At 42.3% G+C, this 17,178-nt stretch overlaps 1 protein-coding gene across 8 annotated transcripts in view; it reads left to right on the top strand.

Annotated features, from left to right (window-relative positions):
• The window catches only part of PRDM2 (PR/SET domain 2), a 132,369-nt gene that overhangs the window by 44,706 nt on the left and 70,485 nt on the right, over window positions 1–17,178 (top strand). For all 8 annotated transcript variants that reach the window (XR_006345081.1, XM_043924512.1, XM_043924508.1 and 5 more), the window contains 2 exons: window positions 2,943–3,095; window positions 11,713–11,839. Coding sequence is in view for 7 of the 8 variants with exons in the window: in XM_043924512.1 (XP_043780447.1) it covers window positions 2,943–3,095; window positions 11,713–11,839 (280 nt within the window). In the remaining variant the exon portion in view is untranslated. The remainder of the gene's footprint in view (window positions 1–2,942; window positions 3,096–11,712; window positions 11,840–17,178) is intronic.

Genomic DNA, 17,178 nt, shown 5'->3' with positions numbered 1-17,178 from the left:
ATTTTGGCCATGTGTATTTCTTTGTGAATTACTAGTTGCACATTTAAAAAAACTGAAGTGTTCATCTTTTCTATAAAATTGAGCATTTAATTTATTTATTTATTTTCCATTTATTTTTATTCGTTGGAGGCTAATTACTTTACAATATTGTAGTGGTTTTTGCCATACATTGACATGAGTCAGCCATGGATTTACATGTGTTCCCCATCCCTCTGGGTCTTCCCAGTGCACCAGCCCTGAGCACCCGTCTCATGCATCCAACCTGGGCTGGTGATGTGTTTCATCTTTGATAGTATACTTGTTTCAGTGCTGTTCTCTCCGAACATCCCACCCTCGCCTTCTCCCACAGAGTCTAAAAGTCTGTTCTGTACATCCGTATCTCTTTTTCTGTTTTGCATATAGGGTTATCGTTACCATCTTTTAAAATTCCATATATATGCGTTAGTATACTAAAATTGAGCATTTTAGTTTAAGTATGACTTAGTAGATTCCTTAGTCTCCTTTGTAACAAAATGAGCTCTATAAAAACCTTACTCAAGTGGAACACCTTGCTCTTTGCAAGGGTCATTATTGACCTGCCAGCCAGGAAATTCCAGCACAGTCTTATTGTTATCCTCCAGGTGGTAAGTAGACTCTTGTTACTTCTTTCCAACTGCCTTTAACTGTGTGGGATTTTCCAGCACCATCTCTGCAGTGTTTGTAGCTGTGTCATTATGTGTGTGGGAGTGTGTGGGAACTCTGCTGTCTCCCATGATAAATCAAAACAAGACTTTTCATCCCTAAGTTATTAAAAAGTAACCAGTATGGACTGACACTCTTAAAAGACCAACTAAATATTCCCATTTTTGTTATTTTATCATACTGGCAAACTTGGCAAAAGTTTTCTCATAAGCATTTTAAAGTAAAGCACCTTAAATTACTTTGGTGTGTAAAGTTTAAGTTTTGTATTGTGATTCTGTCTCTTCTACACATACCATGTGGGCCTGCACTTTCTCTTTGTTTTCAAGGGTGAAGAGTGTGTGTGTGCCTGCTTGTCTGTATGCGAGCTGAGAGTGAGTGTGATAGTGAGTTTGAAAAGGAGTCAAATGTGACCTGTATAGCCTCTTTTTAGGTGGTGCAGAGAGGTGTTATAGTAAACAACCAGCTGCTGAATAAACTCACTGTGGGTACTTACAGGATAGTGAAAATACTCTCCTTGACACTTTGTGGGGAGTAAATAAAGTAACTGCAAAGCACTTTCTAGCATGATCCCTGTCACATAATAGGTGCTCATTAAATGATGACAGTTACACATTTGTATATGATAATATCATTTCATTAATTTCATAGTTATTTGTTGAGAGCCTACTCTGCCAGGCACTGGGCAAGGTCTTAGAGGTACTACAGTGAATGAAATGTCTTATTTGATTCACTACAGTGAATCAGATGTCTTCTCATGGAGCTAATACTCTGGTGTGAGGAAACAGTTACTAAGTAGGAAAATAAGAGCATAAGTACCATGAAGAAAAATCAGGAGATGACTAGATAACTGGGGGTGCTGATGGGAAGAGAAGGCTTCATAGTTTTAGCTGGGATGGTCAAGGAAGGCACTGATAAATAGAGGTCAAGCAGAGCTGGGATTAAGGTCATCTTTAGTACTCACTAAGTGAGTGACTTTGGGAAAGTTATATAATCTTTGATCCTTAATCGCCACATGTGGCAAAAAGGGGTAATAATGAAACTGATGCATAAGGTTAAATGAGATAGTATGGAAAGCCTGCAGCATTATGCCAGACATCTAACCCCTAGCAGGAAGAAAGTGTTGTTCATGGCCAGTATGTTGGGCGCCTCCCTGGCAGTCCTGGACTGGGAGACACAGGCATGCCCAGAGGAGCCAAGGGTGGGGGCTTTGTTCCTGAAGGAAAGAAACCTGCAGTAAACAAACAGTGTTTAACGTGAAAAGAAGACTTGAGCGGTGATGGTCTTGACTGTAGGAAAGAAATGGAAGCATCAAGATTCTCTCCTTTCTTGCAAGGGAAAAAGTAGAAGACTCATTTCTTTTGCTTTGTTTCCGACAGACTGTCACCAATTGATTCTATTTCAGTACCTAATCAAGTGTTTTACAGTCTAAATTTGGGAAAGTAGAACATAGATGTATGTATATATGTGTATCTACAAAGTAAGAAACAGCTGCTCAATAGACTCTTTTTAAATGAAGGAATGAGAGCCAGAGGCCTCTAGGAGGAGGAGTTGATGGAGAGTGGATGGTCAGGGAGGGCTTCTGTCTTGCAAGTGTGGAGTTGATCTGTCTCCTCAAAGACAGGTCGGGATTTTGGTCTTGTTTCAGAAGGAGACTGATATTTCCCAGAATACAGATTCTCTGGGTAGAGAAGTGTTTAAAGTCAACAGAGTCTGCAGAAGAAGCATCACACCGTCACCCACATGGAGGTTCACACTGCATGCTTCCTTACTGAAGTTTCTGTCAGCACTGTAGCAGAGGCACCTGCTGAGCTGTGGACCCCAGCAGGACTGGACCGCCACTCTCAAATGGCTGAACAGCCACTCTCAAATGGCTGAACAGCCCAGGATGCTCAGGGCATTCGGGTACTGGGGATCACTGCTGCAGGCTCACACGTCCTCTGTTATATGGGAAGGAGAGCTATCGTTAGGCTTTGTGTTCATGTTTGTGAAGGATTTGGAGACCATCAAGCACACTTATTATATAGCACATAAAGTTTAGGAGAAGAAAATTACACCCAAATAGAAAAAATAACTAATGAGGATTGTGTCATTTTGGACCTCAGTTTTTATTTTTATTTTCCTTTTTTATGCTGCTTATTCTGTTGATGTGAAATCCTTTATGGAGTACTTCCATATAATGAACAGGAATTGTCTTAGAAGTTGAAAATGAAAACATTTAAAAGATACCCTATTTTAACAGCTGTCCTTTTCCCCCATCGAAGGTCTACTACCCAAATTTGGGATGGATGTGCATTGATGCCACCGATCCAGAGAAGGGGAACTGGCTGCGCTATGTGAATTGGGCTTGCTCAGGAGAAGAGCAAAATTTATTTCCACTGGAAATCAACAGGGCCATTTACTATAAAACTTTAAAGGTAAGAGTGTTAGAATTAGTCTGCTGTTAGATATTCTACATGCATTTCTGCAAATGCTGTCATTAGTCATGGCTATCAGTAACAACTTTGCAGACCTTGAAAGGGTTATATTTGAACGGGATTCACCACCCTGAAAGGTCTGTGTTTTAATTATACAGTTGCCACTGCTTATGTGAGGAAGGGCACTAAAGCATGAAGATTGTGTTAAGTAATTACATACGGCATCTTTATTGATACTGATGAGTTAAGCATGTAGCAGATACTTCTCTTAAGACACAAATGCACTGGGAACTGTCTGACGGGCCAGTTTATCTAACTGTACGAAACTCTCAACAGCTCTGGTAGTTCTCTGTTAACAGAAAACACATTCTTAGTCTTCAGTCTAGTGTAGCTTTAGATTAGCTTTTCTTTTGCCTAACTCTTTTTAATGTAAGTGTGTTTATTTATTATTTTTGGCTGTGCTGGGTCTTTGTTGCTGCTCAAGCTTGTCTTTCGTCACAGTGAGCAGGGGCTGCTCTCCAGTTGCAGTGCAGGCTTTTCATCGTGTGGCTTCTCCTGCTGCAGAGGATAAGCTCTAGCACATGCAGTCTTCTGTGGTTGCAGCGCGTGGGCTCAGTAGTTGCGGCACCCGGGTTCTGGAGCACAGGCTTCATGGTTGTGGCATGCAGGCTTAGTTGCTCCATGGCATGTGGAATCTTCCCGGATGAGGGACTGAACCCGTGTCTCCTGCCTAGACAAGCAGATTCTTTACCACTGAGCCACCAGGGAAGCCCCATCTTTTCCCTGAATTTTATTCAGAATGAAAATTAAACAGAACATGTTTCTTACTTCTGCTAAAGTTATACTTGGACACGTTAATAGTGGAGATAAGAGGAAAATCATTTTTTAGAGTTTGTGGTGTGGTCAGAGGTCACTGAGTACATTCTGGGAAGTTAGAATTTGGAAGGGTTGTTATCTCTGCAACAAGCAAGCCCACATCTGTCTCCCTCATTTCCATGTTCTCCTGGAAGGCAAATCTGCACTCATCATACACGGAAATGTTCCCAAAGGCTGAGTCTTGAAGCTCTAAAGAGAGAGGATTGTTGCTCTTTGCTTTCTGGATTAGATATGTTTGCTAAAATTGCTGTAAGGCAGGTTTTTCTTTATTCATTTACTTCCATTAAAAATGACATAGATTGCGGCCTAGTCTTTGAAAAAACTTAAATCTCCGTGGAGCTGAAAACTCTTTGATGGGCAGGCATTTAAGATGATGATCATCTTTGCAGCATGCTGAGTTTTGACTGTGTCTAGCACTAGAACTTGGCAAGTTATCTTTAGAGCTGTTTAGTTTTCCTTTGCTTTCCTTTGTATTTTTCCCTGTCGCCTTTAGCCAGTTGGTTTGTCCTTTTTCTCGTCTAAACCCACATTCTTGCTTCTAGTTCCTGCAGGAAATATTTCTTTGTAGTACTTTCTTATTTAAAATTTCTATAACCTTCTTTCCCATTTTCTTTCTGCTGGATGATTTTCTGCCATGATTTCCTAGTAGGCATTACTGTACAGTTTTGTTACACTGGAGTCTGAGATGGGATTCACAATTTGATTCAAGAATTCATTCTGTTTCTCAAATTTATTTAAAGTGGAAGTTACATCTGATTACATCAGTGAGGAGAATCCTGGTGGAGAGGAAATACCAATGAAGGGTGCATATGAGACAGTCAAGGGAGTGGAAATGAGGTTCCAGGGCAGAGGAAGCCCAAGAAGATGCTGGGACACTTGGCAATGCATTCATCAGACTTGAAGTTGAGATGTGTTCATCTCTGATGGCAAAGCCGAGAACCATTGAGAAGCAAGAGAGAATAGTGTTTGGGAGTGAACTCTGGAGCCAGACTCCTGGATTAAATCCTCACTTGCTCTGAGACCCAAGGCAAGTCACTGTGATTTTACCGGATGTGCAACCTTAGGCAAGTCACTTTCTGTGCCTCAGTTTCTTTGTTTGTAAGATACAGATAATTATATATTGACCTCAGAGGGTTATCAAGAGGACTGCATAGGTGATTGTGGGTAGAGTACTAGCACGTGATAAGTACTAAATAAATGGTAGCTGTTATTTTTGGCAAGGCACAATAGTGTCATTAGTAGGAGTAGGGACTCTGGAGCAGACTGCCTTGTGAGCAGATTTTGCCTTCGAGAGAAGCACAGGGAAGAAGACAGGGAAGCATGAGAAGTTACACCTTCTGTCTTAATTCTCTCATCTGTAAAAATGGATGTAATAGTAAAATTAATAATGTTGTTATTGTTGTTTAGTTACTAAGTCATGTCTGACTCTTTTTCGACCCTATGGACTGTTGCTCACCAGGCTCCTCTGTCCATGAGAATTTCCAGACAGCAGTACTGGAGTGGGTTTCAATTTCCTTCTCCTGGGAATCTTCCTGATCCAGGGATCGAACCCAGGTCTTCTGCATTGCAGGCGGATTCTTTATCATCTGAGTTATCGGGGAAGCTGAGCATTAATAATACAGTCATGAAAATTAAACAAGCCAGCATGTGCAAGATTCTGTGAAGAGTTCCTTGTCTAACCTAAGTACTCAAAAGTGTTACTAAATAGCTGTACTATCATTTTTACCTTTCTTTGTTGGAAGTAATGGAGCTCTGATCTTTGTAGACCTCCTCCAATCCTGACCTTTGATTTTGCTCAAGTACACATCAGGTATTTTAGATTCTTTTACTAGTGATTATATTCTGCAAGGTTAAGCTTTCTATGGGTTAGGTTTTGTAAATAACTTACATGTGATGGTATTCTTCTGGGCTCTGTATCACCTTCTCAGCTATCAACTGGATAGTTGAGAAATCTCAACACTGGTTTTGTTTGTAATATGATTAAAAACTGTTTTAAATTCCTGAGGATTAATTGTTAGCCTGCTCTCCATTCATTCACTATTCATCAGTTCTTCATTGTTGTTGTTCAGTCTCTTAAGTTGTGTCCCGACTCTGCATCCCCATGGCCTGTGGCATGCCAGGCTTCCCCATCCTTTACTATCTCCCAGAGTTTGCTCAGACTCATGTCCATTGAATCAGTGATGCCATCCAGCCATCTCATCCTGTCCCCTCCTTCTCTTCCTGCCCTCCATCTTTTCCAGCATCAGGGTCTTTTCCAGTGAGTCGGCTCTTCTCATCAGGTGGCCAAAGTATTGAAACTTCAACTTTAGCATCAGTCCTTCTAATGCATATTCAGAGTTGATTTCCTTTAGGATTGACTGGTTTGATCTCCTTGCTGTCCAAGGGACTCTCAAGAGTCTTCTCTAGCACCACAGTTTGAAGCATCAGTTCTTTGTTGCTCAGCCTTCTTTATGGTCCAACTCTGACATCTGTACATGACTGCTGGAAAAACCATAGCCTTGGCTATATGGACCTTTGCTGGAAAAGTGGTGTCTCTGCTTCTTAATATGCTGTCTAGGTTTGTCATAGTTTTCTTCTAAGGAGCAAGAGTTTTAATTTCATGGCTGTAGTCATCGTCCGCAGTGACCTTGGAGCCCAAGAAAATAAAATTTGTCACTGCTTCCACTTTTTCCCCTTCTATTTGCCATGACTTGATGAAATCCAGTGCCATGATCTTCGTTTTTTGAATGTTGGGTTCCAAGCAACTTTTTCACTCTCCTCTTTCACCCTCATCAAGAGGCTTTAGTTCCATCTTCACTTTCTGTCATTAGGGTGGTATCATCTGCATAACTGAGGTTATTGATATCTGTCGGCAGTCTTGATTACAGCTTATGAGTCATCCAGCCCAGCATTTTGCATGATGTACTCTGCATAGAAATGAAATAAACAGGGTGATAATATATAGCCTTGTTGTAGTCCTTTCCCAATTTGGAACCAGTCCATTGTTCCATGTCTGGTTCTAACTGTTGCTTCCTGACCCACATACAGGTTTCTCAGGAAACAGGTAAGGTGGTCTGGTACTCCCATTTCTTTTAGAGTTTTCTACAGTTTATTGTGATCCACACAGTCAGAGGCTTTAACATAGTTAGTGGAGCAGTAGACGGTTCTCTGGAATCCCCTTGCTTTCTCCATGCTCCATCAAATGTTGGAATTTGATCTCTGGTTCTTCTGCTGCTTTGAAACCCAACTTGTACATCTGGAAGTTCTTGGTTCACGTACTGCTAAAGCCTAGCTTGAAGGATTTTGAGCATTACCTTGCTAGCATGTGAAATGAGTGCAATTGAACAGTAGTTGGGACATTCTTTGGCATTGCCCTTCTTTGTGGCCGTTACTGAATTTTGAAAATTTGCTGGCATATTGAGTGTATCTCTTCAACAGCATCATCTTTCAGGATTGAAATAGTTCAGCTGGAATTGCATCATCTCCACTAGCTTTGTTCATGGTAAAGTTTCATAAGGCCCACTTGACTTCAGACTCCAGGAAGTGACCGCATCATCACAGTTATCCAGGTCTTGAAGACCGTTTTTGTACAGTTCTGTGTATTCTTCCCACCTCCTCTTAATCTATTCTGCTTCTGTTAGGTCCGTGCCGTTTCTGTCCTTTATTGTGCCCTTCCTTGCATGAAAGTTCCCTTGGTATCTCCAGTTTTCTTCGAAAGATCTGTAGTCTTTCCTATTCTATTGTTTTCCTCTATGTCTGCATTAATTCTGCAAATGCTGAGTGTCTGCTACATAGCAGGTATTCTTCTGTAGTAATGAACTGAACTGACAAGGTCTCTGGTCCCAAGGAGCTTCCAGTTCATGGAGGAGGTGGCAGATAATAAACAGGTGAACAAGTAAACAAGGTAACTTCTAAGAACAGTAAGTGCACTGAAGATAATATAATGTGATGGAGTGACCAGATGGTCAGGGAGCCGCTTTAGCTCTGGTAGGTCACGAAAGACCAAATGTGGACACACTTCCTCCCTCCTGGTGCTGCCATGAGATGGAGCCAGCCATGAGAAGATTTCTACAGGAAGAACATTTCAGGAAGAGGGGTCCTGGTAGAAGCAGAGGTATTGAAGTGGGAGTAAGCTAAATGGGGGGCCAGCGGTTGTTTGGTTTTTCTTTCTTTCTTTCCTTCTTTTTTATAAGAGGAATAAAAGGTAGTTTGGCTGGAGTGAGGAGAGGAATGGTGAATGAGGCTAGTGAGATAGGTCAGGATCAGATTAGGGGTGGGGCTTCTGGCTTGTATGGAAACTAGTTTTAGTCTTCAGTTCTGTTTACCCATTTGAGAGTTGAGTCTGTCTGACTGTTGACTTTTTAGAAGATCATGCTGCAGGATAAGATTGTAGGTGGGTAAGCATTTGTGTGTTCTCATAATTCTGGAGTATTTCTTTTAATTTGTCCTAGTGTCAGGAATATTGGTGGAAATTATTGCCTGTAGCTAATTGCCTGGTTATATTTACTAATATTTAGAGAAGAGAGAGTGCTTAATTCTCCCATCCAAGTACTAACCAGGCCCGACCCTGCTTAGTTTCCGAGATCAGACGAGATCAGGCATGTTCAGGGTGGTATGGCCATAGACGAGAGTGCTTAATTCTGTAAGCACTCTTATAGAACCTGTCAGAACCCAAAGGACAAGTTTAAAGTCTTTTTGTTGTTGTTTTTTGTTAAATATCAAAATATATTTTTTAAAAAGTTTGTTTGGACTTTTGACTTTATGTTTTAAAATGTGGGTTTATATTTCCCATGTCTAGGGACATAAATTTTCTTACAAAACCTTAAATGTGCTTAGTAGTGCAGAAGAAATAAACAGTACAGTAGAGATTCAAGCAGTCGTTGATTTTAAAAGGTGTATTATTTTCCCCTTCATAAATGCCTGTTGTTTGTGTAGCTGTCTTACTTAATTGGGAAGCATATAGCTCAATAAGGTAATGATTGTCTCAGTTGCTACAATTTTGAAGGGTGTTCAATAGCTAACAAATCAGGTTGCTCCTAATTTAGCTGCTCACCAGCTCATTAAGCATTTAGAAATTTTGTATTAGTGGTAAAGACAGATATTGGGATGTTTTGTGTTTTTAGCATCTACACAAGAGTACCCTCCTAAGTAGAGTTTGTTCTGATATTTATCAATTTCTTCCTGTTGCTAGTACAGTTAGTACTTTGCAGAAGGTTGAAGTGGAATAAATGTGAACACTTGGGCTGAGTCGAGGACGAATCTTGAAGATGTCTGGTGGGTTTTTCTAGCCAGTGTTCTGGTTAGGCTGTTTTGTTTAGGATTAAATGGGTGATAGATTTTTCCTCACTCCTTTTCATGTTCTTTTTTACTTTGGTTTTATTTAACACTACATATTTCTGCAAACTCTAATCACTTCAAGTGATTATATATATATCACTTTACCATTTCATAAATATGTGACTTGTAATTAAAACATAGAGAAGCATACTATACACTTGGAACTAGAATTAGTTGACTTACAGAAGCTCATTCCTTCGACAGAAACAGGTTATCTCATAAGGGTGCCAAAAGGCATTGGTAATGGATATTTTAATGCATTAAAATTTTATATGTTTTATATAATTTTATACATGTTTTATTTTTTTGGTTTAGGTATAACTGATTCAAGAAAGGAAAACACATTGGTTTAAAGACAAAAACAAGTTTTAGTCATCCTTGGGGAAACAAAGGAAACAGTGGCTTGTTCTTTTATCTTAAAGAATTTAGAATATTTTAAAATTTGGATAACATAATCACTGAGTTCTGCAAAGAATGAAGCAAAATATTTACTTTCAAAGGCTTTATCTAGAATAGAAGGTATGTTGAAGAACTATGTTGTTTCTAAGCTGACATCATAGATGGAATTCTCATTGTAGGCAGGAATTCTCCTGCCTCTAAAACGAGGGTATCCAATCCTCTTTCGTAAGTATAGTGCAGTGATCAAAATCAGGAAGCTTACACTAGCACAGTATTTTATTAGCTCATCTGTACACTCCAGTATTCCTGGGGCTTTCCTGATGGCTCAGATAGTAAAGAATCTGCCTACCATGTGGGAGATCAGGGTTCAATCCCTGGATGGGGAAGATCCTCTGGAGAAGGGAATGGCTATCCACTTTCAGTATCCGTGCCTGGAGGGCTACAGTCCATGGTGTCCCAAAGAGTTGGACACGACTGAGAAAATAACACATTTTCATACTTTATTCAAATTTTGTTAATTGTTCCAATCATGTCTTTTTAGGCAAAGAAAACTCCGTGGCGTTCAGTTGTAATGTTTCATTAGTCTCCTTAGTTTGGACAGCACCTTAGTCTTTGTCTTTTATAACCTTTCAGTTTTGAGAGAACTGATCAGTAATTTTGTAGAATATTCCCACAGTTTGGCCTTCTGTTAAGCTTCACTATGATTAATTCACATTTATGTATTTGGGGCAGAAATCTCCAGAGGTGATGCTGTGTTCTTTTCTGTGCATTGTATCAAGAGGCATATGATGTTGACAACTTATACTGTTTTTCACTTGGTCATTAATGGTTTATGGGAAGATATTTTGAGACCATGCAAATACTATATTATTCCTCAAACTTTCATCTACTAATTTTAGCATCTATTGATGATTCTTGCCTGCATCAGTTATTACTGTCATGAATGTCTAGTTGTGATTTTCTAATTCCATTATTTCTTTTTCATTGATTAGTTGGGATCTATTGAAGGAAAAGCTTTCCTTATTTACTTGACTGTTCATTCATTCATGTCAGTTTGGACTCATGGATTTTTATTTTATTTACGGGGTTATTGGTGGAGTATTACTTGTTTTGATACTCTTGGAACTTTTGGACAGATGAGTCATTGTGAGAGAAACCAATAAGCCATTTGCTTCAGTTTTATTTAGGAGTGTGATCTTTCCACTCAGTATTATCTTTTCTTCAAGATCTTGTTCTCTAGGTATAATCCGCATTGTGGTGTATACATGGCTTTAAGAATTAATGTTTTAGGAGTTGACACTTGAGGTATTTATAGGCATTTCCTTCTAAATTTCAAAGTTGTCTTGTAGACTCGAAGTGTAGTACAGAGGGTAAGGCAGCGAATCCTCCAAGGACTGGAGCAGGTTGGCAGCAGCACAGAGATAACACGCTGCCAGGGCGCTCACGTCCTCCGCACCGCCTCTTTTAGCATCTCCGTGATATAATTAGCGGTGCGTTTTTAAGTGTGCAGCGGCATGTGGTTCTTATACTTAACTTGCTCTTGGACTCTTGAAACCTGCGCTGATAATTAGTTTTCAGCATGTCTCTTTCCAGACTACCCGGTTCTTTTAAACTACGCTTTACATTTTCTCATCAGCTTAGATTTCAAGGGCAATATGGTTCCGTGTTTTTTTTTTTGTTTGTTTGTTTTTTGTTTTTCTTTCTGCGTGGGTAGTCTTGAGGCTTCTAATAGTAAGATTCTGAAGCATAAAGCAGTTTTAAGTTTAAACCGGTCCTATCAGATCCCGACCTCCACCGGACGGACTTCGGGGGAGGAGGCGGCCAGGAAGTGAGGTCCTCCCTCCAGCAGAGGGTCCCTTCCCTTGCCGCCCGGCTCGCTGCCGCCGAAGCGGAGGAGCCCTTCCTGCCGGGTTGGCCTCCGGCGCGCCGCCCGATCGAGAGCACCGCCCGCCTGCCCCGCCCCGCCCCGCCCCGTCAACAAACGCCGCTCTGATTGGCCCGTCGCCTGTCTTTTCTCTCCCCGCAGCCAATCGCGCCGGGCGAGGAGCTCCTGGTCTGGTACAATGGGGAAGACAACCCCGAGATAGCAGCTGCGATTGAGGAAGAGCGAGCCAGCGCCCGGAGCAAGCGGAGCTCCCCGAAAAGCAGGAAAGGTAGGCGCCCGCCGCCGTCCCGGCTCCCCGCCGTTGCCCGGCGCGTTCCGAATCCGGGTTCGGGTGGCGCCCGCGGCTCTCCGTGACCTTTTCCGGACCTGGTGCCGGCCCCTTCCCCCCCGCCCCCCCCGCCGGCGCTGCTGAATCACGGCGCCGGACGCCGCGCTCGGACTCTTAGCTAACTTGGGGCCGAGGAGCCGGCGCGGAAAAGTGAGCGGACGCGCGCCGAAAGGGAGCCGGGGCCGGTTGTCATTTCCCTCTCTCACAACCTGGGTCGCGGGACTTGGGGGTGGGAGCGGCGACCGGTCCCTCCAAGCCGTGCATGCCCGATACATTCTTAGCTTTTTGTGCTATTCGCCAGCGACGCGTCACAAAATGTGTTCTGAGAGTGACATTTCCAGGTCCGCAGATTCGGCGGCCTCGTGTCCATCCTCCCGGACTATGCAGGAGGGCCGGACGCGCTGCGGCCGATGCTCTGGCCTCCCGGGGCAGGGAGAGTACGCTGCTCTTGCCACCCCGGCCCCCTACTCCTCCACGGGCCGCGCACTGCCGTCCCGGCTACCCCACTCCAACCCGGCTGGGCAAGGCACTGCCACTCCGACCCCTAGTCCTCCCCGGGCCGGGCCCTAGGCCACTCCACGCCGCGCAAGACCGCGCTGCGCACGACTGCAGCACTCGTAAAGATCCTGGCAGATCTTGTTGAAATTAGGCCATTAACAAAATGGAAGTTGAACAGTGTGCTGTTTGGTTACTTTTGACTCAACTCCAGTAGTTTTGTTTTGTTTTAAAACAAAAGGTAAAGTGTAGTCATACATAGAAGGCGGGGCATAATCTCTGGGAGGGAAATAGTTTGGTTGGCTATATCGTCTTTCCAGCTGGCATTCTACACTTTCTTTTTTCCTTTTAATGGAGAATTTTAATATTAATTCGTGAGTCTTTCATAGAGCCCAGTTGAATGTATGCCAAGGCACGGTATGGTAGTTTGTCAGTAATAGGAAAATTTTTTTTTTTTTTTTTTGGTGGTGGTTTTTGTTTTTTTGGCTCGCTTTACGTCTTAAGTAAATTTTTGTAGCCATCTGAACTTGAGTCCGGTCCTTTGCTTAGAACACTGCAGAGTGAATTGTGGAAGTCATACTGTAAATGAACTCATAGTGTAAACTTGATTTTGGAAAAGTATAAAAATAATATTTAAAAATGTAGGCAAGAAATCCATTCTGATTGTTCCATTACATATTCTTTGTATTTCACAGTTTAGTCAATAATCCGTCCAGGGAAGTTTGTTGGGCCTTTTACTGACTACATGTTCTCTGTTTAACCTTGTCTCTTCATAGTTTTTGATCATTAAGTGCTTTGATCATGAATCAGATGATCATGGTCTAGAAAATTTGCCAGGTGTTTTTATTGTTGTCTACTGTTTTACGTGAGTGCTGAGATTTTTGTTGATATTAGGCCTAGTGCATAATTGTTTGCAAACTCTTTATTTAATTCAGATTGTTCCTTTATTTAGTGTTCATTTTGTGTATAATTAATGTCACCAGACTTTCCAGGTAAGTTGTGATTTACAGGGGCTGGAGTTTGGAAGGCAGGAGATCTTTACTCTGTTACTAAGCATAATTAACTCATTTAAATATGGTCATAGGTTAATAACAACTTCATCCTCATGCTTTTCTCTGTTCAGCATACTTTGGTGTGCAGGTTTAGAACATTTTATTACCTTTTTCTTTTCTTTTTTATTCCTTAATTTTTAAAATTTGAATGTGGAGGAAAAAACTGAAAGTAAGCTTTTGTTAGTGGTACATGAACTTAGATATCTTCATTTTTATACCTGCCCATATTGCTGGGTTCTTGTATTGAGTTCAGTAGTTCATATTTCTTATTACCCTATTATTTATAATTACTCCAAGCTGTGTATAACCCAGTGAATCTTAAGTTTTAGTTAAAATAAGTACATGAACCTCACTCTTGGAACTTAACTGTTTTGAACAGCTTACCGGTAAGGAGTCCTGTTTGCTGTTTATGATCTAAAGTTTAAATAGTCAAAACATTTTTGTTAGTCTCTGTAAAGCTAATTTATGGCTTACAAAGACCTGAAATAGAGAAGCTTTTTACATTAACTTAGTTCTTTTTAGGTCTTATATGTGACCTCAGACATTTAAATACCTTTTCAGGCAGTGATGTCAGAGAATAAATCAACATAAATTTCATTCAGTAGCTATATTAACTTAGTATTTCTGAAAGCCAGATGTTGAAGACAGGCATCTGACAGGTAGATGGACCATGGACCTAACTTCATTTAGGTCAGGAGGCGGGCAGAGAGAAACAAAGGGCTGAATTCTTCGTAGTTATGAGCCTCTGCTCCTTTGCATGACAGCTGCTATGCCTACAGCTGTGCATTGCATGTGGTGCCTTTCAGAATTCATCAGATCGCTGGTGGATCATGAGGCGTGTTCTGGGCAGTAAAAAGCCCCGATTCCTTTACATACAAAGCAGCCCCTTCTCTTCTCTCTGTGTCTCAGTCTTTCATTGAACTAATGTTTGTTAAGCCGCTACCATGTGTCAGGCACTCTGCTAGGTCATACAGGGCATTCGGTGAGCAAAAAGCAGCAGTAACTTTTCTCCTGGCACCTGTGGAGACAGGTGAGTAGACAAATGTTCAATCAGTAAGTTTCTGATCAGTGCCTAGATGGTTGGCATGGAACAGGCCCTCAATAAATATTTGTTGATGGGCAAACAAAGACTCACACAAACCGGTAATGAAGGAAGGGAACATAGTGCTATGAGAACACAGTTCATATTGTCTCTGACCAGGGAGCATGCAGTTTGCCAGTGGCCAGAGACGTACATATGTTAGGCACTTTGAACTGGAATTATGAATTCTCTTCTTTGTACGTAAACCTAACTTACATGTCTGAGTAGCCCCTGTAATGAGATTGAACATGAGAAGTTCCTTGAACAGATTGAAACTTTCCAGGTGGAGAGGAAGGGAGGGTTTTCAGTGTTGGGTGTTTCAGGTTATTCTTACTTGCTCCATGGGAAGACTGTGGTCTGTGAAGTAACACTGGCCAAATTTAGAAGTCTTTATCATGTTGATTTCTGTTCCTTGTTAGCTACGGTGAAAAATGAGGGATTGAATGTGCTTGCTAGCAGTAAATGATGTTGGCAAATGTTCTTTTTAAAATACAAAATGTAACAGCAGAATGTCCCGGCTGCATCAGAGCCTTACCCATAGTTCTTTTTACTCTAAAGAAACAGCAGCGTCTTAATGCCCATGGGCTTAGTGAAAGGAATGAAGAACACGGAACTCGGGTTTTTTACCAGGTGTGTGACTGGGCAAACGATGTCTGAGGGTACAGTTTCCATAGATTTAAAAGTAGGTGTCATAACATGAAATGGCCCTTGTGCTACATAACCTCACTGGGTTGCTGTCAGGAGCTGGAGAGATAATAGAAAAGAACAGCTCTGTGCAGCCTGTGGGTCTATGAAACTAGCAAGTGCCACCGACAGAATGTGGCTGACAGCTACTTATGTGGTTCTTGAAGAACTGCCGAATTGTGAGTCATTTAATCTGTAAGTGTTTATGGAGCACCTGTGAAAGCTCAAAGGAAGCTGGGGGTCCTCGGTCTCCCCTCCTATGGCAGGGCCGGACTATAGGCCTCTTCATTTTTATTTTATGCCTCGTTCTAACCTGTTGACTTTCCAGTTCATAGCAAATTAGGAGGAGGAAATTAGAGTTATTTATAGCATCAAGTAGTTTTATTGCTGATAGCTACACAGTTAAGAAGACAAGAGTTTATAACAAAAACATGAATGAACTATAAAGAGCACAGTTCCATGAGATCACTTAACAGGGTCACATAATCTTTTCTAAAACTGTAAGTAGTCCCTGAGATCCTGAGATCAGCTAATTTTTAGTGTTTATTTAAAAGACTTATAGTTACCACAGGACAGTTCAATTATAACCAACTTGAAAATGTTTCATCTCTTTCCATAATTTAAATTGTTCACATAAAAATCCTGGAGGTATTCCTTGAGCGCCTTCCCCGCCCCGGCGCGCGCGCGCACACACACACACACACACACACACTTGTACACACACACACACACACACACACACACACTTGTTATTTAACAAGTATTGATAGTTTCTGTGTCAAACACTTCTGGGTGCCAGAACTGTAGCAGAGAACTAAAACAACCCACGTTCCTGCTTTCAGCAAATTTACACTAGGGAGTGCAGGGACAACCAGCCAACAGATGAACAAGAACAACCTTGTTAATAAAGTGTATGTGTCAGGGTTGTTAGGTATGTCACTGGGGATGGTTGGCCAGGGCTAGCCTGTGAGAGGCTGTGACTTGATTGACATCGAGACGGGCCCTGTCAAGTCTTGGGACTGAGAGCTGCAGGAAGAGGGACCACGCTGGGTCTTCTTTTAGCTATGTGGACGCTTTATTGCTGGGGTGATGTATATAGTATAGGGAGAGCCATCTAGAAACCCACGTGAGTCTTTGTTTACAGGGGGACATACTGGCCCTTTCCGACCAGCACTGCACATAGTGCTGGATTGTTAGGGGAGATTAGAGAGAGGGGGGTGAAAGTCCAAGGAGGCGCATGTTGCCTGTCTTACGGGAGCTCAGTGCAGGTCAGAACACCAGAACCAGGTGTTCTGGCTGATGTTTGTTCAGGCTCCAGGATAGGGAGGGGATTGCCAGGAGTCCTTTGGGAGAGGAGGTGCTGGTGCCTTCTGGTCAAATAGCTGAGCCCAGTGAGGAGGACTCCTGTGAAGAATACTGAGGGGAAGAGGGAATGAGTTGGGGAAAGAAACTCACAGGGACATGAGAGGTCACACAGCTGGGCTGGACAGCAGGCAGAAACAGAGATGGATCAGGAAGCTCTGATGGAGGCTCTGAGCCGTAGTGGCTGTATGGTGCTGAAGCTGGAGGGGGGAATGAGCTCTGAGAAGTGCTGATGGGTACTGAGCACTCTTGCGGGTGATCCCGTTTAGCCTCTGCTTCTTTTTAAAATAATTTGATTGAATGATTGATTGATTGGCTATGCTGGGTCTTTGTTGCTGAGCGGACTTTCTCTAGTCGCGGTGAACAGGGGCTACTCTCCCGTTGTGGTGTGCGGGCTTCTATGGTGGTGACGTCGCTTGTGGCGCGCAGGCTGTAGATGCACAGGCTCAGCAGCTGTGGTTCCAGGGCTCTAGAGCACATGGCCTCTCCTTCTGTGTGGTAAGGCTCCAGGTGAGGAAATGGACACCCAGCAAGAGTGGATAACTTGTCCAAGCTCTCTCTGCCAGTGAATGTCAGAGGCAGAACTTGAAGCCAGATTTTCCATA

This window comes from Cervus elaphus, chromosome 14 (genome assembly GCF_910594005.1).
Source record: "Cervus elaphus chromosome 14, mCerEla1.1, whole genome shotgun sequence".
Lineage (NCBI taxonomy): Eukaryota > Metazoa > Chordata > Mammalia > Artiodactyla > Cervidae > Cervus > Cervus elaphus.
This window is presented reverse-complemented; position numbering and strand designations above follow the sequence as displayed.